The following is a 25,896-nucleotide window of genomic DNA, read 5'->3' as shown; positions in this document are numbered from 1 at the left end:
TATAGTCCGATATCGTTCATTTTAAATAGCGATCTGAGATGAGTGCTCAGGAATCTACATACCAAATTTCATCAAAATACCTCAAAATTTACTCAAGTTATCGTGTTAACGGACGGACGGACGGACGGACGGACGGACGGACGGACGGACGGACGGACGGACGGACGGACATGGCTCAATCAAATTTTTTTTCGATCCTGATTATTTTGATATATGGAAGTCTATATCTATCTCGATTCCTTTATATATGTACAACCAACCGTTATCCAATCAAACTTAATATACTCTGTGAGCTCTGCTCAACTGAGTATAAAAATACCATAAGTAAAGGGTGGCTCATATAGTACTATCATTCAATATCCAAATAGCCTTGGTGTTTAAGGAGATATTAAATTGCATCAACGAGGTGCAACTTGTGATGTGAAAAAGTAGTGAAACAAAGCTGGAAATGATCTCTCAACTCCCTTTTGTGAATAAAAGGGAAATTAGACGAGCTGAACTATAAATTTGTTCAGCAAAAAAAGTCCAATTTCAGCTATTGTGCAAGGGATCAGAAAGATATATTTTGCTATTGTCCTTATAGTCCCTTCGCATACCAGATGCATTTGAAACTTAGCAATCTACATATGCCCAAAGAAAAAAATATAAATTTAAGGAACCTAGACATAGATAACAAGTGCAGTATGGATACAGTGGTTCTATTAGCATATTTATACTTTGCTAAGCTAGCTTAGCTTTTATCGATAATAAAATAATACCAATCTAATAATAAATCGATAACTTTCCTATATTGAATCGATAACTTTTCGATAACAAATCGATAACACCCCGATAACAATGTGGTTATACTCCCATAACAAATCGATTAGTTTTCGATACCCTTTCCTTAACAGCTCGATATTTTCGATAGTGAATCCATAATTTTTCGATAAAATATCGATAACTTCTAAATAAGTAATATATCTATATCTTTTCGTTGTCAAATCGAAAACTTTTCGATAACAAACCCAAAACTTTACGGTAATAAACCTTTAACTTCGATAAAAATCGGTAAATTATTGATATACTCTGTTGTCGACAGCAAATTTATAACATTTCGATAACTCGCCGATAGCAAATTGCTAAAACTACCATAACAAATTGATAACTTTTCGATAGCAAATCGATAACTTTTTCAACACATATCGATATTTTTTCAGTAATGCATCCATAATTTTCCAATAACTTTTTAGTAAGCCACATATCTATATTTTTTCGTTTGGTAAATCGATAATTTTTCTATATAAAATGGAAAAATTTACTAAAGTAAACGCATAACTTCGGTTTAAATTAGTAAATTATTGATATACTTTGTTGTCGACAGCAAGCTTATAACACTTCGATAATTTGTCGATAACACACCTATAACAAACCGATAGCTCGTCGATAAGAAATGGATAACACGCCCATAACCCGTCGATAGCAAACCGATAACTCGACGATAAAGAAGCTATAACACTTCGAAAGGAAATTAATAACACTCCGACTGGTTGAAGACTTCAATCTGATCTTTCCTTTCCTCTCCCTTGTATTTCTTTCTTCCTTTACTTTTCTTTCCTTGTCTTGATACCCTGTCGTATTTCGCTCATATCAACTCCTAAATGACGTTGCAGTGTAGTATCTATACTTACGCCTACATTCTGTCTTCCGCATACAGCATACCACTTCCAAAAACTTAGCTTAGGGCTTATTGGAAGGTAGTAGTGCGGATACCAAGAAAAAACGTGCATTTGCTCGAACTGCCATGAAGACCTTAAAACAAAAACATTCACGTTTTTAAATCAGTACCCGTCGAGAATGGCATAGATACCGTAGTACAGATAAACTGACGCTTTCTTCGATGAAAGTAAGAACATTGTCTCATTCTCTCTCAATGCAAAACCCTTTCTAATTTGTTTATTCTTTCTTGACTACTGCTTGGATTGTCATTTCTAGTGTCAAGTTTGAAAGCGTCGCATAGTAGAGAGACGCTTTGAAACCTCTCTTCTTTTTTAAATACTAAGAAAATCTCTTCCCATTCTGGCGGTCTTTCATTAAAAAAAAATGTTAAGAAAATGCCTTGATTGCGGCAATACTTACAACGGAAAACTTAACTTCCAACTCTTCTGTATAATTTAGTTTTTCTCAGCTCTTCAAATTTTTAGAAAAAGCATCTGGACCTTATCTTAGTCTGCCGGTGGAACGCTGACTCCATCATGGGTGATGTCCTCTCATTCCGTATTTATCAAGGGGAGTTGTGTCATCCATACCCCAACTTACAGAAGTTCTCTCAAAAACAGGTCGTTCTTGGCAGTGATCATTACATCTCTTACAGATTCTTAAATGCCTGTGGTCTATATTTTTCGCTTATAACGTCATCGGTCCCACATTTCCACTAAGCTGTGCTAGTATTACGTTTACGATCCGTAATCGAAACTCATTTTTTAAATCACTATCGCTCGGAAATGGTGGATCGGATGAATAACATATGTGAACTAGCGACAAATAGTCCTCGTTAGAACCATAACCTTATTAAATATAATTTAAGAAAAAGTTTGCGTCGTTGTCGTTATCGTTTGAGTGAAAACGGTTTTCAGTCACCGATCGTAAAACGTGATGCGGGCCCTGTTTGCAACATTGTGCAAATTCATCGAAAACATTTTGTGGCGTATATTAGCAAGATCGGCATATCAATATGCCGCTAGTCAGTAAATGCAGTGCAACAACAACAACAATGCAAACAGACGAAATAACAACAACTGCACATACACACACATTGCATGTATGTAATGCAATGCTATTCGCGAGAAGACCTTGGGAGAAATAACGACGAAGCAACTGAGTAGTATGAAAGCGGCGCTGTAGAAGGGATGATTAATCGGTTTGATTTTTAAGTATGCGGGTACAATAAACTGTGAAGTTCTACTACCTGTTCTCATTAATAAAGCGCATTTTGTTTTGTATTTATTTGAGAGTTCAGTGAGCGAACCAATAACAGATAATTCAAGAATTCCTCAAATTCGAAAGAAAGAGTATAAAAAAATTTTATATGCACCACCCTGTCCATTTAAGTGTATGAGTTAGCATTCTGCAGGGAAACCCTAAATTTGTGTTTGTACGTTTATATGAATGTATATTTATTTACATGTTAGACAACCATAACATTTAAATTAAACAGGACTTGTCTTTTTAACCGCAAGACTTTCACACAATGCTTTTAAAATTCATAAATCACTGTCAAAATATTTAATTGGATAAGCATTGCTTAAACTTATTTACTTTCCTCACGTACATATGTGTGTTTGTTATGCATGCAAATTTTATTATTTTTTTTTTTTGTTAAAATGAATTACGAACGGAAATTAACTAATTTCCTTTTAGGTGAAACGTTGATGGATATTTTTATCGATTAAATTATGCTAAAGGCTTTTCTGTGAAAATTTTCTAAGATAACAAATTTTCTGATATATACATATGTAGTTGCTAAAGTTAGATTCAAACATTCATTTATGTACTCTTAGCATTTTCAGAGCCAACAACATCATTTAAACACATATTGAACACCTTTTTATACTCAGCGTGCTTTGCACACAGAGTATATTAACTTTGATTGGATAACGGTTGGTTGTACAGGTATAAAGGAAATGAGATAGATATAGACTTCCATATATAGAAATTATCAGCATCGAAAACAAATTTTATTGAGCCATGTCCGTCCGTCCGTCCGTCCGTCCGTTAGCACCATAACTTGAGTAAAGATTGAGATATCTTCCCCAAATTTGGTACACTAGCTTATCTGAACCCAGAATAGATTGGTATTGAAAATGAGCGAAATCGGATGATAACCACGCCCACTTTTTATATATATAACATTTTGGAAAATACAAAATACCTGATAATTTAGTAAATAATACACCTAGAATGTTGAAATTTGACATGTGGACTGATATTAAGACTCCTGATTAAAATTTGGAAAATTGTTTCTAAATGGGCGTGGCACCGCCCACTTATGATGAAATCAATTTTACAAATATTATTAATCATAAATCGAAAATCGCTAAATATATCGTAACAAAATTCGCAGCGAGGTTGCCTTTACTATAAGGAATTATTTGAGGAAAAATTTACGAAATCAGTTAAGGACCACGCCCACTTTTATATAAAAGATTTTAAAAGGGCCGTGGATCAATAAAATAAGCTATATCTTTGCAAAAAAGAACTTTATATCAATGGTATTTCATTTCCCAAGTGGATTTATAACAATAAATAGGAAAAACTGCAAATTTAAAAAAATGGGCGTGGCACCGCCCCTTTTATGACTAAGCAATTTTCTATGTTTCGGGAGCCATAACTCGAAGAAAAATTAACATATCGTAATGAAATTGCTAACACGTATTTTCCTTATAGCAAGAAATATTTCTAGTAAAAATGGACGGGATCGGTTAAAGACCACGGCAACTTAGATATAAAACAAGTTTAAAACAAGTAAGGAAGGCTAAGTTCGGGTGTAACCGAACATTACGTACTCAGCTGAGAGCTTTAGAGACAAAATAAGGGAAAATCACCATGTAGGAAAATGAACCTAGGATAACCCTGGAATGTGTTTGTATGACATGTGTGTCAAATGGAAGGTATTAAAGAGTATTTTAAAAGGGAGTGGGCCATAGTTCTAAAGGTGGACCAGGGGTGACTCTAGAATGTGTTTGTATGATATGGGTATCAAATGAAAGGTGGTAATAAGTATTATAAAAGCGAGTGATCCTTAGTTCCATAGGTGAACGCCTTTTCGAGGTATCTCAATGAAGGTGGACCAGGGGTGATTCTAGACTTTGTTTGTGCGATATGGGTATCAAATGAAAGGTGTTAATGAGTATTTTAAAAGGGCGTGGGGCTTAGTTCTATAGGTGGACGCATTTTCGAGATATCGCCATAAAGGTGGACCAGGGTGACTCTAGAATGAGTTTGTACGGTATGGGTATCAAATTAAAGGCATTAATGAGAGTTTTAAAAGGGAGTGCTGGTAGTTGTATATGTGAAGGCGTTTTCGAGATATCGACCAAAATGTGGACCAGGGTGACCCAGAATATCATCTGTCGGGTACCGCTAATTTATTTATATATATAATACCACGAACAGTATTCCTGTCAAGATTTCAAGGGTTTTTTATTTCGCCCTGCAGAACTTTTTCATTTTCTTCTACTTAATATGGTAGGTGTCACAACCATTTTACCAAGTTTTTTCTAAAGTTATATTTCGCGTCAATAAAACAATCCAATTACCTTACCATGTTTCATCCCTTTTTTCGTATTTGGTATAGAATTATGGCATTTTTTTTTATTTTTCGTAATTTTCGATATCGAAAAAGTGGGCGTGGTCATAGTCGCATTTCGTTCATTTTTCATACCAAGATAAAGTGAGTTCAAGTAAGCACCTGAACTAAGTTCAGTAAAGATATGTCGATTTTTGCTCAAGTTATCGTGTTAAAGGCCATGCGGAAGGACAGACGGATGACTGTGTATAAAAACTGGGCGCGGCTTCAACCGATTTCGCCCATTTTCACAGAAAACATTAACGTCATAAAATCTATGCCCCTACCAAATTTCAAAAGGATTTGGAAATTTTTGTTCGACTTATGGCATTAAATGTATCCAAGACAAAGTAAATGAAAAAGGGCGGAGCCACGCCCATTTTGAAATTTTCTTTTATTTTTGTATTTTGTTGCACCATATCATTACTGGAGTTGAATGTTGACATAATTTACTTATATACTGTAAAGATATTAAATTTTTTGTTAAAATTTTACTTTAAAAAAAAATTTTTTTTTAAAAGTGGGCGTGGTCCTTCTCTGATTTTGATAATTTTTATTAAGCGTACATATAGTAATAGGAGTAACGTTCCTGCCAAATTTCATCATGATATCTTCAACGACTGCCAAATTACAGCTTGCAGAAATTTTAAATTACCTTCTTTTAAAAGTGGGCGGTGCCACGCACATTGTCTAAATTTTACTAATTTTCTATTCTTCGTCATAAGTTCAACTCACCTACCAAGTTTCATCGCTTTATCTGTCTTTGGTAATGAATTATTGCACTTTTTCGGTTTTTCGAAATTTTCGATATCGAAAAAGTGGGCGTGGTTATAGTCCGATATTGTTCATTTTAAATAGCGATCTGAGATGAGTGCTCAGGAACCTACGTACCAAATTTCATCAAGATACCTCAAAATTTACTCAAGTTATCGTGTTAACGGGCGGACGGACGGACGTGGCTCAATCAAATTTGTTTTCGATACTGGTGATTTGGATATATGGAAGTCTATATCTATCTCGGTTCATTTATACCTGTACAACCAACCGCTATCCACTCAAAATTAATATACTCTGTGAACTCTACTCAACTGAGTATAAAAGTAAATGTATTCTTAGCATTTGCAGAGCCAACAACATCATGTAAACACATATTAAACACCTTTTTCTATAATATTTTCTTTCCCGTCCAAATCCGTCGGCATGCACCCGTAATTCTCAACCACCATAAGAAACCCTGGCATGTTATAGGTAATGTTTGAAACCGGAAAAACAATTCATCAAAATTGTTCAAGTTACTTGCTTTAAATATTTTTCAAAAATAGTATTCTGTTTCCAGTAATATTTTTTGTAATACTATATTCTAGAATATGACTACACAAAAAAACAGAGAAAAAGTCACTCACCTGCACTCTAACTTCAGGCAAATTGACTTTCATCGCTAGTTCTTCGCGTGAATATACATCCGGATAGTGTGACTTCTCGAAAGCTCGTTCCAATTCATGGAGTTGATATGTTGTGAATGTGGTACGATTTCGACGATGTTTCTTCTTCGAACAGTTATCATCTTGTGCTAAAAATTGATAAAGTTAAAGCGGCGTTAAATACACAAACGAAGGCAAGATATTTATTTGTTTCTTTTGTCTAAGCGGCTTTGTTCAGAATTTATTAAAACATCGAGCAAAAATAAATGGAATTCGCTGAATGTCTGACAGGTGCTAAGAAATTCCAGTAACTGCTCTATTCACCTCACTTGGGTTTCCAGTATAAATCTGATATAACCTTTGTGAGCCCAACTCATGCCATCACACATCAAGGAGATTTTCCTGAACTTGGTCCTCTCTCCCTACGTGATCGCATCAAAAAAATTACGCTAGTAATAAAAAATTGGGTTTATTGTTCGGTTAAATTGGTCGCATTTTGGTTAATTCAACCGAGATTTTAGCAAAAGAACAAATTTGTTTAGTCAAATCAACAAATGAGAAATTGTTGGTCTCAAGTTATCGAAATTCTGTAAAAATTGCAGATTCTCAATCAACATAACTGATTTTTCTGTTAACAGAACATATATTTTTGTTAGTTTTAACAACGAATAACGGTCAATATTATGTGCCACAGAAATCGCTGCCAAATCTACATATTTTACTGTTATTCTAATGTTGATGAAAATCTGTTATTTTAACAGATCCGCGACACTCAAAGTTTTGTTCTTATGGCCATGGAGCCACAGTATTCGCTGCATATGAAAAGTAATGACGATTGTTCTAATGTTGACGGAAATCTGTCATTTTAACAATTTTCTTTGTTTAAACTGAAAGTTATATTTTTTAAGATAACAGTGCTTCCGATTTTCGTAAATCAAAATGGATGAAGACTTTTTAGATGGTAGCCATCTGACGACCTCCTTCAAGTATCAGTATAACCTCATCCTGAAAAAGATTGTAGTGGTTCCCCTGCTTTCAGTCTAAATGAACTACAATTGCTTGGTGTTTAACTTACAGGTCTGCCGGAAAAGGGTTGAACATAAACTCCAGAAAAGGACAACGTTCGACCATTGAACGCTGCCCATCCAGCAGATTGCAATACCTGTTCAGAGTTCTTGTCAGAATCCTGTATTTTAAAATGGGAGAACTATAGGTGGCTTTAGCAACAACATATAATCCCTTTTTCTTTATAGGAATAGATGACTGTTATAGCCTTTCTGAATCTGCCTCCGGAATGAATTTTTTTCAAGTTTAGTTTATGGAATGAATAAAAAGTATTAGGCATAGTTATGTCAAATGTTAATCTCCACTACCCTGGTCCAATGTAAAGACCCAGTATGCATAACGTATTTCTGAAGATGCCTTTGTCTGACCTATGCCAATTTTCGAGAAGATTGGGAACGTATATTTTACTTTCTGTGAGAGTCATACCTGCACTAAGGACCTTATAACAGATGCTCCTGTGGATGGCCCAGCACTTAGGTATGAGCGTTATATGGTTACCTGAAAATAGCGATATAAACGCAAATATTGAGCTGCCCAGAAGGGGAGCGACCGCCTACATCCTTCCAGAAACGAATTCAATAAGAACACCTTTCACTCTTTTCAGCTCCGTGTGAGCACAACTTCTATAAATACTGGAAATATGCTATGGTTGTTTTTGTTGTTTTAACGATAGTAGTTTACAATTCATACGATCTGGTCAACACTTTCTACTTTCCGGACATCAAGGCTAGCTTGGACTTCCTATGGAGCTTTCTTTCCTTGAAAGCTTTCTCATTTTATACATAAGCACACACACCGCTAACGGAGACATGAGATCCTATGATTACTGTCACTGTGCTATGCCAATATCCGTCACTAAGTCGAAGGCAGTTATCTGCTCTTAGCCAACCTTCTTATAATGACTTATGCATCTTATTTGGTTGATTTTCCGACAGGGTGGATAAATGATGTATATTGGAACGATTTTTCGTCATCCCCTGTCAAATTTTGTTTTGAGACAAACCGGTTTCGGCGTTGTGCCATCATCAGTGTCTATTTTCGTTCTGATCTGTTGTTGTCGTCTGTCTTCTATTTATAGTTCGTAGGTATATGAGCAGGTATTGTCAAATTGATGCTTGTGTATATTTAGTTATGTGTATGTGCTGTGTGTCCATTCAGAACCGAGGGTGGGTAGAAATCTGTGATTTTAGTCGTTTGACCTTCTTTGTCGGTTTTTTGTTTTGGTGTGTTAATTGTTTTGTGTTTATTTGTTGTTGTGTGTTTGTCTGTTGTACTTGTGTGATTAAGTTGTTTCCTGTAAACAAGTTTTAAAGGCTCGAATATTGTGTCAGAAATTGTTTTTATCTGTTCGTTTATTATTCTACCGTCGAATGTTTTCTGTTTGTAGATTTCCATGTTTTCGAGTACGTTGAGACGTCGGCCCTTTTCTTGTATGTGAAGAACCCTAACTGTTTTATTGATGTTTGTTGGGGAACACTCATTCTCGACCATGTGATTCGCGAAGTTAGACTCGGGTATAATGTCTGGATTCCGTATTTTTTTGTTTTAATCTCTAATATGTTCTCTGAACCTTGTTCTTATTTGCCGTCCTGTTTGTCCTATGTAACAATGCTGGTATCCGCAGGTAAGCTTGTATACGCCGTGGCTGCTAAACGGATCCTCTGAGTTAATGTTAGTTCTTAGTTTTCGCCCCAGATTGTTCGATGTTTTGAATGAATTCTTATAATGATTTTACGGAAAAATACGAACTGGAAATAAGAACGATAGCTTAATTTATTGACTACACGAAATAGGCCTGCTAACGGTAGCTGGTACATCGAAGAGATGCGATCCATACAATAATTTTCAGGCTGAAAAGGTAGACTTTCTGCCAAGTACTTTCAATGTAGCCAATCATATTGTAACTATTGATATTAGGCTCAAAATCTAATTTCTTCTCTGATTAGGCTCCTAACTTTCCTCGTAAAGCAGAGAATACTTGACCACGATTCACTTGAAATAAAACAAAACCACTTACCTTCATCATCACTTCCGGAAGTTATTTTCTCGCCTTGCTCACTAGAGTTCGTCTGATTTAAGTCTTCGCTAGATGCGCAACTTCCATTCACTACACTTTCGGCATCATTTAAACGTTCCTGACCATCGCCACCAGAACCGCTACTGCCACTAATCATACGATAATCATCCATATGCCGTTGTTGGAATTGTTGTTGTTGTTGCTGAAGTTGCTGTTGTTTTTGTTGTTCCATACTATTGCAATTGCCATTTAATGGCTGCTGTTGTACTTCTTCAAATGTACGAGCACGTATGCCCTCAAAATTTTTCATTGCACAATTTTCTAAAGCACTTCCGTTGGCCAATTTCGTATCATTCGCCTCGTCAGCATCCAAGTCATCACAATACGAAACGGAAGATTTACATTTTAATCTACCGTATTGCCTTGCCGCCGCTGTGACATTATTATAATTCGCAGGTCCGGATGAGGGCGATATTGCAGTTGGTGATTGTGGCGATGTAACATCAATGGGACCAGACATGTCGCCCTGGCCGTCATCTTTCATATCATCTTCATCGACTGCATCGATCTCACCACATGCCGAAAGTGATGACATAGAACGTTCATCGTAATCGAGCAAATTTAAATGATGATTATTGCCAATTCCAGTGCCACTGCCTGCTAAAGCACTATCAGTTCCTGAGCCATTGGCGAGACTGAAGTATGATCCCGCAGATGGTTGATTAGCCGCCAATGGTGACGACGATGATTTTGCGTATTTCTGTTCCTGTTGCGCCTGTGCGTGTGCTTGTGCTTGAGCATGTGCCGCCAAAGCGGCCAAGTGTTGTTGATGATTACCGTAATGTGAGGTTGGTGTTGGTGGTGGCAGAGATGATGACTGCTGTTGCTGCTGAGGATGTCCAGTCGTCAACTGATGCGAATGCGAGGGATGATGTTGCAGTGCCGCTTGTAGGTGACTCGCTTCAACCATTTGATGCATCGAATTGAGATAATCACCGCTACTCATGGACGGACTATTGCGGGTGCTACCCGAATCGGTGCTGCCAGATTCCAATTGTGAATAATTTAAATTATTACCGGCGCTCATACCACTAATACCGATGCTGCCGCCAATGATATTTTGGTGTGGATAACTCATCATGGTATTGTGATAGCTGAGTGTTTGATGCGGATGAAGTGCTGCGCTATGATGTTGTGGCGGTGGCGGCGTACCCAAATGTATGGAGGCATGATGATGACGTGGAGGCGATTGGATATTAGGGAATGAGGTGTGTTTGTGTTTCGCTGACTGTTGCAACAACGATGCCATGTGATTGTCCATGTTTCGTAGATGCGCCAATGACATATTGCAGCGCAAATCGGTGGCGTCGTCGTTACCTGTGGGAGAAACAGGTAACATTTATTAACAATAAGCAGAATATTTACTTATAAAAAAATTGTAGACGACCACATGAATATTATAAACATTCAAGAAAAATTGAATGCCGAGGGGTAATTGAAAAATTTTGATGTTGCTTTGCCCGGGACATGAACCCAGGACCTGTCTATGCTCGTGCCCTACGCTTGCCAGGCTGAGACTCTGAGCTATTAAGATTGATACAGCTTTCAGATCTATAAGCAACAAGTGGCACTGTAAAGGATTAAGTATTTGTGAAGAGGACGGAGTTTTTTTTTTTTAAATAGGTCCAGGTTTCTGATAGATTTCCTCGCAAATTTCTGGTAATATTATTGTAGACTCATTCAGTGTATCTGAGGTCCTCACGAACCGGCCAGTTTAACCTAAACTAACCTAAGCTTTCAATTTAGGCAAAATATGTCAAAACAAAAGCCGCAGTGCATCAAAGCATAATAATTCTATAACGAATTTTGTGAAATCCTGATTATTATGCACCTTCTGCTAACGGTCGAATCGCTAAACTGTTGAATAACTCCAATATTCAGTATTGCAAACTGGTCTTTATTTAGACTACTTTGGGGTAGTGCAATTATACTTAAATATCGCGTACTTCTCAACTGCGTGTTTTAATCAAAATTACTCAGCTTGCGCCGCTGTTGTACTCTCGGTTTTCTCGTTCACCTATTTCTCCCAAGGTCTAGTAATTTCGCGAACAGTTGTAGCTCATGCTTGGTTAGTTACCAGCTATATATGTATATCTGTAGTCCACGCGTCTCCCATAGCCATATACGTGTGTATGTGTGAGTAACTTCTTCGGCTGATGACTCCATATTTGTGTGTGTGAGATATCTCTTCGTCGCCTTCTACATAAGAGTGGCTGCTTTATTTTTGTAGTACATTTATGTAGTAGCAGCTTAGTGATGCTAATATTCGTCACATTACCAGTAGAGACGGTTTTTTGCAACTTAATTTTTTCAACCCACTCTAATGTACATACACATCTTCTCAACTATATCGCATGTGAAATTAATTTCATTACATTTTACTAACTACAAAATGATATTGAATTGATGTTCATTATTTTATTTCGATTGAATTTTTCATACGTCAAAGTCCATTAGTGTCCATTCATTTAAAGGTAATCACTTGTATAACTTCGAATTTCAATTTGTTAGAGCACTCAGCGTAAAACGGGTAATTACAATTTCATTAGGTATTTCCCACAGATATCATACCTTAATATTTCAATAGCAATATCGCTTGGCTACTACTTAGCTTAATATACATATACATATGTGTTCTCCCTTTACCCCAACCACAAGCATTCCAACTAATTATATGTTACATAGTATTAAGGAATCAACAAACGAGCCAGCAACTAACTGAGCAACTGATGATTTGAAACGATTCGTTGAAATAGACATATATCAGAATTATATATCGCCCAAACCATTAGTTTCTGTTACTGGTCACGCGTGGAGGGGAGAGAAGTAGTCTAACATACACATGGGTATAATATTTGCCTTAAACGGCATTCAATTAATCGCGTCATATTTACAATGTGGCGCAATAAAAATTCTTAAACGCCGTCGCTTGTTTCTTCCACCCAAAAGCGTTTTATTTTAAATAAATGCTCACCCAAAAACGACCTCGTTGGCATTGCACATACACATTGCTACATACATATATATGTACGTGGTCATATAGAAGCTAGTTATAGCAGCTCATGGTAACAATAATTCCTTTGCTATTTGCCAAGGGAAAATGTCCTGTGACATGCGAGGAAGTCATTAGTTGCTGCAGCGCGTCAAATTCGAAAAAAAGTTCCCAAAGCGGTGGAAGTAGGCAAACAAAAAGTCAGTAGGTGAGCGAGTGCAGTGAGCTTTGTCCACATGTGAGGGTGGTGATAATGATATGTGTCGTCTGCACTATGGGTCGAGAGAACTGTATAAATGGGTAAAATAAACGGTAGAAAGGAAAGTAAATATATTGTAACGAATTTACTTGCAAATCCTCTTATTTGCAATCCTCTGCAAAGTTCGAATCACTAAACTGTTGAATAAATAACTCCAATATTGAACAATGGAAAAATGGCCTTTATTAAAGTACTTCACAATTTCACTTATACTTTGCTACTCGCTGGCTTAATAACCAAACTGATTGATAACTCAAATTAAACTGAATTCTTCTTACTCCCTTGCCCCGCTTTTATAGTTTACGCTGCATACTTCTAGGCTCTTCGATTTCCAGAACTTACTAGTTGTTTCGGCTACAAAATTCGCCAGCCACAACTACGTGCACAAATTATTGCTCTCTCTTGTGACAACTCAGATAAGATATATGCATGTGTTTGTAGTTTACAGTCTCCCGCACACACATAAGCGTATAAGTAAATTCATCGGTGTGTGACATCTCATCTCTCGCTGCCTTGTATGTAAATGTTGCTCGTCGGAATGTGTACATATTTGTAGACGCAATTATTGATTCGTTTATGTAGATACATAATGATTGAATTATTGATGTGAATTCACGTCACTGCTTAGCATCGGCCTGGAGATGGCAGCACTCCTCAGTTTTGCTAATATTCGTAACACTGCCCTCCACCTAAGTCTGATCGTCCCGATCAGACAAATCTCCCAATCTAAACGCCGCTAGCATCTCCAAATGTACCACTCTTCTAATCCGTGGTTTCCCAGTGGTTTGTATGCGGTAGATGGTATCACTGATCTTCTTCACAACTTTGTACGGGCCTTCCCAACTGCACCGAAATTTGGCTGGAACACCTTTCCGCCGGTGAGGGTTGTTTAACAGTACCAAATCTCCCGCCAAGAAACCTTCCGAAATAGAGTTCTTGTCATGCCAGTGTTTCATCTTACTACTCATTACCCTGGGCCGTTCCTTCACACTCTGTTGTTTGGTCAATGAACCACTTCGTAGAGTTTGCGCTGGACGGATTTGCTTTGCATAATCGGTATCGTTCCCACATTTCACAAGAGTAGTGCGCTCCGGCCAGAAACTACCCTCGCATTCTTTCTCGGAAATTCGTTGTTTCGTTTTCCTGCGTCTTTTAGGTTTTGTCAATGCCAGCGTTTCTCTCGCAGGTACTTTTGATTTTGATTTATTTGGCCCATTCGATCTATCAACCTTTGCCTTTGACTTTCGTGGTCTTTGTCGAGTCTTTTCCACCAGTACCCGATTACTGCTGAACCCTTTTTCCAAACTAAAGTTAAGTGGTATGTCCTGGTTCTTATAGCGCATAATTTTTCTCCGCATATCGATCCTGACGTCATGGTCAACCAAGAAGTCCACTCCCAATATCACTTCATCAACGATCTCCGCCACAACGAATTTGTGTAGAACCATGACTTTTCCAATTAATACCTCACATACCACTTCGCCTTGGACTTGATTATATTCGCCTGTTACCGTACACAACCTTGCTCCAGGTAATGACTTTACTCTCCTGTAGACCAAATCAGATCGAATCAAGGAATGAGATGCCCCCGTATCTACAGTCAGTACACGCTCTTTACCATCCACATTCCCTCTGATGGTAAGACTGCTTGATTTCCTTCCAATTTGCGACACAGATATCACAGGACATTCAACAGCCGGGGCAAGTTTTCGTTCTTTACATTCGACACGCTCTTGCTCATTTCCGCCAGCTTTGCGTTTACGGCCACCCACATTGTTGGAACTATTAGGACCAAGATCGCAATAACGTGCAATGTGACCTGGGTTGCCGCACTTGAAACATTAAATAACTCCGGCATTCTTCTGTTGAGATCCCTTCAGTGCTTCCAAAATTGTGTCTACCCAATCTGGCCTTTCTACTTCCACACGATGAGCTTTGTATGCTGGTTTACTCAATAATGACGCCGTTTCCTGAGTCAATGCATGGGATAACGTTTCAGAAAATGTTTGCTTTGGGTTCGCGTATGTGGCTCGCTTCGTTTCGACGTCCCGTATGCCATTTATAAAGCTCTGAATCTTCACTCTTTCCGTGTATTCCACGGGTGCGTCCGCATTTGCAAGATGAGCCAATCTTTCAATATCTGAAGCAAACTCCTGCAATGTCTCATTTGCTTTTTGGTAGCGGTTTTGCAACTCAATTTGGAATATCTGTTTCCTATGCTCGCTTCCATAACGTCGTTCTACAGCAGCCATCAATGTTTCATAACTGTTCCGTTCGTACTCTGGAATCGTCTGTAAGATTTCCGCTGCAGGCCCTTTCAATGCCACGAACAGTGCAGCAACTTTATCTTCCGCATTCCAGTTGTTCACTGCTGCGGTCTTCTTAAACTGTAGCTTGAAGACCTGGAAAGGAACAGAACCGTCAAATGATGGTGTTTTTACCTTTGGATTGCTTGCTGAAACAGCTGGGCGATTTAGTTGTAACTGCTCCGTACGACCTTTTAACGCTTCTATTTCGGCATCAATTTTGTCCTCGAGTTGTAAAATTTTTGCATCCTGCTCTTCCAGTTTCACAAAGAGCTGCGATGATACCTGTTCCGAAATTTGTGCCGACATTTCAGATATACGTGCCTCTTGCGCTTCCAGTTGAGATGCCAAAAATGTCTTCTGTTCTTCCAAATGTGTTTCCATCTTAGATGTTATCTGTGTCGACATTTCTGACATACGCGTTTCTTGTGCCTCAATCTTCGATGTTATACGGTTCTCCTGTGATTCTAGTTGTTTTTCCATCTTGGATGTTATGCGTGTCTCCTGCGATTCCAGTTGAGAAGCCACTGTCGATGTTTGAGCAGATATTGCAGCCAAAATCTTGTTCAAGTCTGTGCTCGTAACTGTCTGCGATGTTTCGTTTTTCTCTTAAATTTTTGTTACTTCCTCCCCATCAAGATGAAAGTCATACTCTTCCACATCAATTCCTTCCGCTTCCATTGCCTCTCGTAGCCGTGCCTGAAGTTCAAGTTTAACGCCGCTTGTATTCAATCCACGGCTCTCCAACTCCTTTTTTAGTTGCTGGATTTTCAATTCACTGAACTTTGCCATGTCCTTGTTGTCCTATGGAATTTATTCAACAATTCCTCTTCTGACACCAATTGTAACGAATTTACTTGCAAATCCTCTTATTTGCAATCCTCTGCTAAGTTCGAATCAGTAAACTGTTGAATAAATAACTCCAATATTGAACAATGGAAAAATGGCCTTTATTAAAGTACTTCACAATAACACTTATACTTTGCTACTCGCTGGCTTAATAACCAAACTGATTGATAACTCAAATTAAACTGAATTCTTCTTACTCGCTTGCCCCGCTTTTATAGTTTACGCTGCATACTTCTAGGCTCTTCGATTTCCAGAACTTACTAGTTGTTTCGGCTACAAAATTCGCCAGCCACAACTACGTGCACAAATTATTGCTCTCTCTTGTGACAACTCAGATAAGATATATGCATGTGTTTGTAGTTTACAGTCTCCCGCACACACATAAGCGTATAAGTAAATTCATCGGTGTGTGACATCTCATCTCTCGCTGCCTTGTATGTAAATGTTGCTCGTAGGAATGTGTACATATTTGTAGACGCAATTATTGATTCGTTTATGTAGATACATAATGATTGAATTATTGATGTGAATTCACGTCACTGCTTAGCATCGGCCTGGAGATGGCAGCACTCCTCAGTTTTGCTAATATTCGTAACAATATACTAGACTGTGCAGATGCTCATACGAAATAAAAAAGACCGGGAGTCTGGGAAAATATTTTGTTTTCCTTGGAAAAACCACGTAATTAATTTTTTATTGCAATTCGGTAATGTTAGATGTGATCTTTAAACTTAATATGTTATGACTTTTGTTTTGAAAATCTATATTCCTTCCAATGTCCTCTTGAATTCTGAAATCGTTTTCACAAAACGGATTTTTCATAGTTTGGTGAAACGAGAAGCATATTTTGTGCAACAAACTACAAAGAAGAGACTTTATAGGGACCCAACCTATACGAGAAGCGCAACCAAATGACGCGCAGTTTGCTTTTTTTGCCAAGTTGTTGAAAGCTAGGAGTTTGGTAAGCGTCGAGATCTAAAACTGCTCAACTTTAGAGTAAAACTCATCAGCTAGGTAAGAAAATATAAGGGTAAATAGATAGATACATATACATGAATAGACTGTAAAAAGATAACAGAAAATATATTATTGCGAAACACCTGATGAGTATAATAAAATTTGAGCATTTCCATGCAATGGAGTTACCATGATAGTTCTTTTCTATTTGCACTACAAGAGGCTTTTGGTGAAATTGCAACAAAACTGGAGGAATAAAAACTTTGATGTTCTAGAAAACTCTCCATGATTAGTTCTTCCATAGTTTTTGTACCCCTAAAAGGTGTAGAGGCTGAGTAAATCTTTAGCAACATGTTGCATCAACACGCAGTAACTTCTTGATGGCTCCGAAAAATATATGAAATATTCCTTAAAGGTGAGACGGTGAAATTTTCAAGTCTGAGTATGAAATTATACTTTTCTTAAAAGACCATATATCCACAGGCACCATGACCAAAACTCTGAAGTGTAAATGCCGACTAAATCTTTAGCAACATGTTGCATCAAAACGTAGTTGTTGAAAAATGTTGAAAAGAGAAAGGGAGGAATTTCCAAGTGTTAGTATACGATTAGAAATTAGACCCGAAATCGTAAACCATGCACCACCGTAAGCAATTTTTGAAACTTTTATGTACTAAATTGAAAACGTTTCAATTTATTACTCCGTTTTTTGATTTTACTCAGTTTCACTTTAAAAATCTTAAAGTTGTTTTTAAAACAAAAGCAAAACAAAAATTGTCAAAAGCAAAACAGTTACAAAAATATAAAGTTAAAACTTATAGTCACTTCTGGGTGAGCACAAAAACCATAAAGTTTCAAAAATCTAAAAAAAGCTGGTATACACGTCTGGTTTCAAAACAAACTCCAAGAGATTAAGCTTGGTGCTAAGAAGTTAAAAATTAAGTTTGATTTGTGAAAAGTGATGCAAGTCATGGATTCTTTTTCGAAAAATATTGTTGTACATATAAGGTGTTATGATATGATGTATATTGGAACGAACGACAATCGATACTGATGATGGCACAACGCCGAAACCGGTTTGTCTGGAAGCCAAATTTGACAAGGGATGACGGAAAATCGTTTCAATATACATCATTTATCCACCCTGTCAGGAAATCAACAAAATCAAATAAGTGTTATGATATATTTTCTTACAACAAGATACTAGAATCCGTGGCACGCCAATTCGAAACCAGGCTACCGCTCCCCATTTTTTGTTTTTTTTTTTTTTTTGTTTTTTTTGAAAGTGCAAGTATTGACCTCTTAAGTTACAAATTCAAAATCAGTTCTATGTACTCATTTTCACGAAGACCGATATAATCTATATTTGAAACCAAATTTTGTTTGGTCATATATGTAGTACAAAAAAGTTTCATATATGGGCTCAAACTTCTAACCATGTATGAAATTCTGTGACCTGTTTAAAAAAGCAGCATAGAGTTTCCAGCTTTCCGAAAAATACCATGGTTACTTTGTTACAAAACTGCGAGAATACTTATGAGGAAAAAGAGGGACTATGTATAAAAGCAGGAGAGACTGTTTTCTTAATGAAGAAAAGTGAGTACACTCAGAGAAAAACGCCGTTCTAAAATCCAGCACCACCGCATTTAATTCAAGCTCTTCATGTTCTTACTTTTTTGTTCTTGAAAAACGAACAACTTGTTCTTAAAACAACAACCTTGTTCTTGAACTGACACCATTTTCTTGAAAAGAGAACGGCTGGTCTTAAATTATGAACTAATGTTCTATTAATGAGAGCGAATGTTCTTAAATTAAGTTCAAGAAAAATGAAACGGTACAATTCGTATGCACTACAATGTTAAATACAACATTTGGTCACGAGTTATCAAGCAGTTGTAGTGGCCCAGCTGTTATGATGTTGTGGTTGTGATCGTGTGGCGCGAGTTCGATCACCGTCAAACTCTGAATTTTTTTAAAACAATTTTTGTATGTTCTATTTTTTACTCTTATTTTTCGTTCAGTCCCATTCACATATGCAGATGTAATTCTCAAACTTGTTATGAAATGCTTTAAGTATGTATGCAGATTATGTCTTCAAATAAGAATAACTTCTCAATAACAAAAATGAATGAAAAAATGCATATTATGCATTTTTTCTTAAGTTTTTGAATTTTAATAAAAATTTGTTTGTTATAAATATTTTTTATTTATGACAAAAAAATTATTATTAATAAAAAATAAATGGGTATCTATTCCAAAAAAAAAAAAAAAAAAAAAAAAAAATACTTTCCCCTCCCACCAAAGATCAATTGAATTGAGACCGAAAAATGTTAAATCGATCCCAAATCGTTCTCGAGGCGTGAGAACGAAAAATCTTAAATCAAGCCCACGTAGTGCTTAAAATGAGCACAGAAAGTTCACACATCAATACCAAACTGGTCATAAAATACGAACGGTGTGCTTGGAAAAACTGTTCTTAAAACAAGCCCATCGGTCACGAGTTAAGAAAAAACGTACTTAGCAGACTTTCGTCAACGAATGTTCTTAATTTTGAACTTGTTTCGTTCGTTTTAGAACGATTTTTTCTTCGAGTGTACGAAATATCAAATCTGGCGGATAGAGAGTTATATTTCTGACACATACAGCCAAAAGCTTAATATATTTAAAAATACACGAGTAGTCAGCTTTTTTAGAACATTATTTTTTTTAATAATAATAAAAGAAATTACTAAAAAAATCATTAAATAATTAAAATACTTTCATACATAAAAAATTTCGGACTGTCTTTTTAGAATACGTGTGGATTTGTAGGTACTCACCCAACACACCACATTTTTTTAAGTGGTTTGTTGGGTAAATACGCACAAACTTTATATCATATCCTAAAAGGTGTGTATATCATTTTAAAGCATTATGTTTTATCTAGCCAAAAGTGGAAAAAAGCTTAAAATCGGTTGAGAACTATATAAAGTTACAATCATATTAGACAACATAAGCCAAGTAAACATTTCTGAGTCGTTTTGATACAGTTTTATATTTTTTTCAAATTTTGTTTTCATGAAAATTTGAATAGCTCAGTTATTTCGAATTAACTCTTAGCACTCACAATTTTTAATTCCGATGCAAATCAGAGTTGGTGCAGTATGCATATAAATTAGTGCACCAAAATTCGCAAAACCCGAAAAAAGGTGAAAAAACAGTTTTGTTAAAGCTTCTTAGCTAATATGTGCATGGTTAAAAATGTCGCCTTCTCTTATGGTAATATTCGGAAATTAACTGACAATCTGTTCATAGCCAACAAAGGTCAAAAGGTTCGAAAAAATCTGGTTTTCACCCTTAACTCACGTGTTTGAAGGTGTCCCGGTAATTATTGTACGCATTCATTCTAAAATTTTTTTTAGTCTCACACAGCGTAAAAAAAAATTATAACATTTTCGTTGTTATGTATCCTAATAGGTCCTCTTTGCGTGAAACAGTTTTGAAGAATGGCGATCCAGTAGCATATTAATGATAAGTAGATATTGTAACGAATTTATTGAAATTCCTCTTATTTGCAACCTTCTACTAACGTTCGAATCACTAAACTGTTGAATAAATAACTCCACTATTCAATAATGCAAAATGGCCTTTATTCAAGTACTTCACAATACTACTACTTCTCAACAGATAGCGTGCTTAAACCAATCTCATTGCTGATTGCCCAGATTGCGCTCTTTCGTACTCTTCGATTTCGTCGTTCCATACTTCTAGGCTCTCCAGAATTTACTTAGTTACCAGCTATAAAATTATAACTACAGATGCAGGTGTATAGTTTCTCATATGCGCGTGTATATGTTAGTAATACTTGCACGAATTATTGCCTACTTTTGGGAGTATCTCAGATATATGCATGTGTTTGTGCGCTTCTCTCCGCTGCTTTTATGGACATATGTGTAGACAATGATTAATTTGGTTATGTGCATACAAATCACTGCTCAGTATCGGCTTAGAGATGAAAGTATCCCTTAGTGTTGCTATTATTCGTCACAATATGTATCAAACACACTTAATAGGAGTTAAAGACTCGAAATCAACCAAGATAAAAATAGTTTTAAAAAGCGCTTTCTTATTTGGGAAAGTTCTCAGAAAAAAGCTAAGCCCCAAAAGTTTCACTTGCAGTAAGATTAAAACTTATTGTGCCTTATACTCTCTTTTAAATTTTTTATTTATCGTGTAGTTTCGATTACAAAAATTGCATCACAACTCCAAATTCAGCAACGCATTGCTTTTTAACCGAAATTATGCGTATTCGGCCCATGTTGCATTAGTTAATGACAAGGGCGGGCAAAGTGATGAGTATGAGGCGACTTTGACGATTTAAAAAATCTATTAAGAAAATAAAAAAAAAATATTTTCCATAGAACTGTTAATACTCACATTCTACTAAATGTACCAAGCAAATGATATCTGTAATGAATGCCTTATGCTGTTCAGCAAGGATGTGAGTTCTGTTACTTTGCTATTTATATAGTTGTGTACAGTGGGACCAATTAGTATTTTGAAAAATGTATAATTATGTACGTTGTGTTGAGTAATTGCACTTTGATGTGTTTAAATACAATTTTTTGGACTGCCTGTTAAGGAGGGTAGGAGGTAGAGGTAATTTTAAATTGCTTTCTACTTTGTATATACAAATCAACAAAAACACGCACGCAGTGAATACTTATTACATACATACATCAAAGAAAGTTCCTTGCAATAATGCGATTAGTCTAGGAAGAATCCGCGATGAGTAGCAAAGGAGTATGCGACCAATGCCAGTTTTGATCTCTTTGTATGAGTTGAACTGTTCCCTTTTGTTTGAGCATGTCCTATGAAGAGACTAATTGTATCAATTTACACCCGAAAGGGACCGATAGGACCAATCCCCTTTGTACCCATATGGGGACATATGAAGACTAGTCCCTTTTCGGTTGAATAAGGCCTCAAATAGGGCCCATCCACATTTTTCATGGCAGAAACACAATCGAAAGGTTTCCCATGCCACCAAATCTATTTGATGTAAGTTGTTCGCCCGCTTTTCAAAAAGGAATAAAAAACATTCTCCGAAAATTTAACCCTAACTCCGGCGTATTCGTTAAGTCCTAGTAATTTAGTTTCGGTATTGGGCTCCGCATTTTTCTTAAATAATTCAATTCCATTACCTGTAATATTTTTATTTTACTAATTTCGTGGCCTTTTTTTAATATTTCTTAAAATGGCCCAGATAGATTTCAAACTGACTAATCCCAACTGTATCCTAAAGGGACTGATGGAATCAATTATGCCCAAATGTAGACAAAGGAATTCAATCGGAGATAAATCTCTTTAGGGATTAAGCGCACGATTTTGGGCAGGGTTTCTACAGGAGTGAAATATTCATGTGTATATGTGCGTTTGAATGAGTATTAAACAAAAAAATAAAGATTTTCAATGCGGTAATTTGAGTTGAAATGTAAATTAATTTTTTGATTGATTTATGCAAATATATACATACAAACTTTCTCACTCAAATGTGACTTTCTAAATATTCTAAGCAAGCCATATTATATGGGAAATATGTACATTTCGATCTACTTGTATAGACTTAATTATACTAAAATATAATGAAATTGATGGTAAAAACTTTCCTTTCATTTTAGCTTTTTAAATTTAATTGCTTGCATGGAAGTTAATTAATAACCGTTAGCATTTCACCATGTTGCGCAAGCTGTTGATGGCCATTTAATTGAGTTTACATTTATCGTGAGCTGCAATGGTCGTTTGGTTTGGCGCGTGACGAGTTTTCGTGGTCTTTATTGTTATAATTTTTATTAATTATGTTTACTATGCATATAAGGGTTAAAAAAATAATACAGCTGATTTGGATGATTTGGAGTTTATTTTATTTCGATTGCACCGTTGAACAGTGTTTCGTGTAGGAGAAGCTAGCTGGACAAAATTATTTTATGAGATTTTCCGTTTCATATGCAGTCATTTATTAAAACTACGTCATTTTTTTCAGCCATATGTTCTTTTTTTTTATTTTTTTCCAAAATTTTACTTCATATGCATACATTTGCTTATTTCATATACAGTAACTCATTTGAATAAGCGACATAGATCCAAAAAAAATTTAAAGGACTTAAGAATATTACTTTATTGTACTTAAATTTAATGGACTACAAATCTCAATACTCTAAAAAATTCTAAAAATTCGGAAAAAAATTAAAACTTTTTATGAAAATTCGTCGAATTTTTTAAATATAATTTAGTTTTTGTTATAGATCGTGACAAATTTTCTTATGGGAATTAGTTAAAATAAATTTGCGAAAGCGAAAATTGTAAGAATTGTGCAAAAAGGGTGTCTACTTATTTGTGTGAGTGACTGTACACATGTACATACATATTTTGTATTTATTTGAGTATTTATCCTGGCACTACAATTTTTACAGAATTATTTTATAGTACCAGTCAGGAATGTAAAAGTGAATTACAATAATAATAATAACAATGTAAATAATTAAATTAATTATATGAAAATTACTTATTACAAAAACTTAAAAGTAAACTATCATACAAAGTAGAAAAGACAATAGATTTAAATTGAATAAAACCTGATTCAACAAAAAGTTATAGGGCAGGAGGGTAGGTTATCTTTTATAATTATATTATTATTCGCTATCATCGCTTTCATTCGATGAGTCACTTGTGGAATAGTCATGAGCATCAGCAACACTACTGTGAAAGCTTGAAACAACTGCGGTATTTATTGACTCCTCAACATTATCGGGGGACAGTAAGTTTAAGAATTCTGAAGTCAGACTTTTAAATTTTTTCTTAGTTATCTCCCTAAAACTGTTAACTAAAGGATCCGATGCTATAAGCAACATATATATAACTTTATAGAATGCCTTACTTTTCTTTCAATTTCAATGTATTAATTTAAGTGGCAATTTTATATATGTAAACATGTAAAAAATTATTTTGATTTGAAAGAAACTGAATAAATCTAATCTAATCTAATCTATTCATAAGATCTCTATTCGTGGCTTCACGCGACTGCTTTTGTGTGTTATCATCCCTGAATTGTCTCAAATCTTTGTTACGGGCTTCCTGTGCTTCCTCAGAAAGTTGACCAATACGTAAAATTGCTGATTTTATAATGTCAGTACTATGCACTAAGATTTTATGAACTGTAACAGGTATATTAAACCATGGATAGAGATCTATGTATAGTTTTTTGTCTCGACCGCAAATTTTTCAAATCTTTGGATATTTATATTGTACCCAGATGCTAATGAGCGAAGGAGAGTGTCGAATATTTTGATGAGCGTAACATCCAGTCCCGTAATCTCAGCACCAGCCTCAAAATTTTCGAAAAACCTACGAGCAGTGTTGCCGTCATTAGTATTGCCGAAACCTGGTTTTGGTTTATCTACTATCAATCCAAGTTTTGCAGTATTTATATTACATTCAGGTATTGGCGTAGATGCTACCAAATGGGGTTGTTTTGTGTAGCGTTCCTGTGTGGTTATACCTGCATTAGGATTACTTTGTTTGTACCTGTTTTTATGCCTTGGTGACTGGTGCGGTAGGTTGTGGTAGGTTGAAGTCAGTGATCTTCGCCTTTTTGCTTTTGGTGTGCCCTTGTTGACCTTGCGCGTTTATTTTTGTGTGTTTTATGGCTACGTGTTTGTTCCCTGTACCTGTGAATTGGTTTTGCCGTTTGTAGATCAGCTTTAAAGGTTCAAATATCTCGTCGGAGCTGGTACGTACATACATCCTATTTTATATGTAGAGATAACTAAATCTACAAAAAAAAAATTAAAAATAGATGTGCAAAGAATTCGCAATGGTTTTTTCTTTCGACTATTAGAGAATACTTGCGACTATAACATATGTAAAATTTAGCCCGGATGTCCGCGGATGTATGTAACTTTTTTGTCCCTAAAGTTAAAAATATAGAGAAAAAATACCTTTTCTTCTTAATAACGGAATGTTAAATATATTTAAAATACTCTAATTGCGAAATAATTACTATTAAAAAATTTACTTACCTTAGAGCTTAGAATCCATCAAAAAAATTATATAAAAGTGTTCACTTAAAAGAAATATGAAGCTTAATATTCAACAAGAATTTTGCAAATTAATCAATGCATTTTACGGCCACTCCTGCCTTCTTACTTCAATTACTCAATATATATGAGCAAAAATATCAAAAAAAAAAGCAAAAATCCCGTTATTTTGTTTGTTTTCATTCATTTCCCATTACACTTTTCTTGGAATAAGAACTTTGTTTTTGTCCAGCTAGCTTGTTCTACACGAAACACTGTGCGTTGGCAGAAAAAAGTACAAGGACATAAGGTCTGACCTTTTGGCTTTCCGATGTGATGATTTTAAAAATCAAGAAAGTTGATAGTAAGTGTTTGCAGAACTTCGGAACGTAAAAAACGTCGATTTTTATACTTTTTCAAGCGATACACTTGATTTGTTTTTTTTGAATTTTTTCGAGGCATCGCTGAAACGCTATGAAATTTAAACTGAATGTTGCTTTTGAGACGGAGATTCTAAAAGTATGAGCAAAATTAATGTGGCCCTCCAATATTCAAAACTTTCATCAATCGAAATAGCGATGTGAACCTTT

At 35.9% G+C, this 25,896-nt stretch overlaps 1 protein-coding gene across 1 annotated transcript in view; it reads right to left on the bottom strand.

Moving 5' to 3' along the window:
- Positions 1-25,896, bottom strand: part of Rx (Retinal Homeobox) — a 197,931-nt gene that overhangs the window by 120,693 nt on the left and 51,342 nt on the right. The window contains exons 3-4 of the mRNA XM_067778054.1: positions 9,830-11,206; positions 6,730-6,896 (exon numbers count right to left, since the gene is read on the bottom strand). Coding sequence (XP_067634155.1) covers positions 6,730-6,896; positions 9,830-11,206 — 1,544 coding nt within the window. The remainder of the gene's footprint in view (positions 1-6,729; positions 6,897-9,829; positions 11,207-25,896) is intronic.

Source organism: Eurosta solidaginis, chromosome 3, assembly GCF_040869045.1.
Source record: "Eurosta solidaginis isolate ZX-2024a chromosome 3, ASM4086904v1, whole genome shotgun sequence".
Taxonomy (NCBI): domain Eukaryota; kingdom Metazoa; phylum Arthropoda; class Insecta; order Diptera; family Tephritidae; genus Eurosta; species Eurosta solidaginis.
Note: the sequence above shows the minus strand (reverse complement) of the source record. Positions and strands in the feature narration are given on the sequence as shown.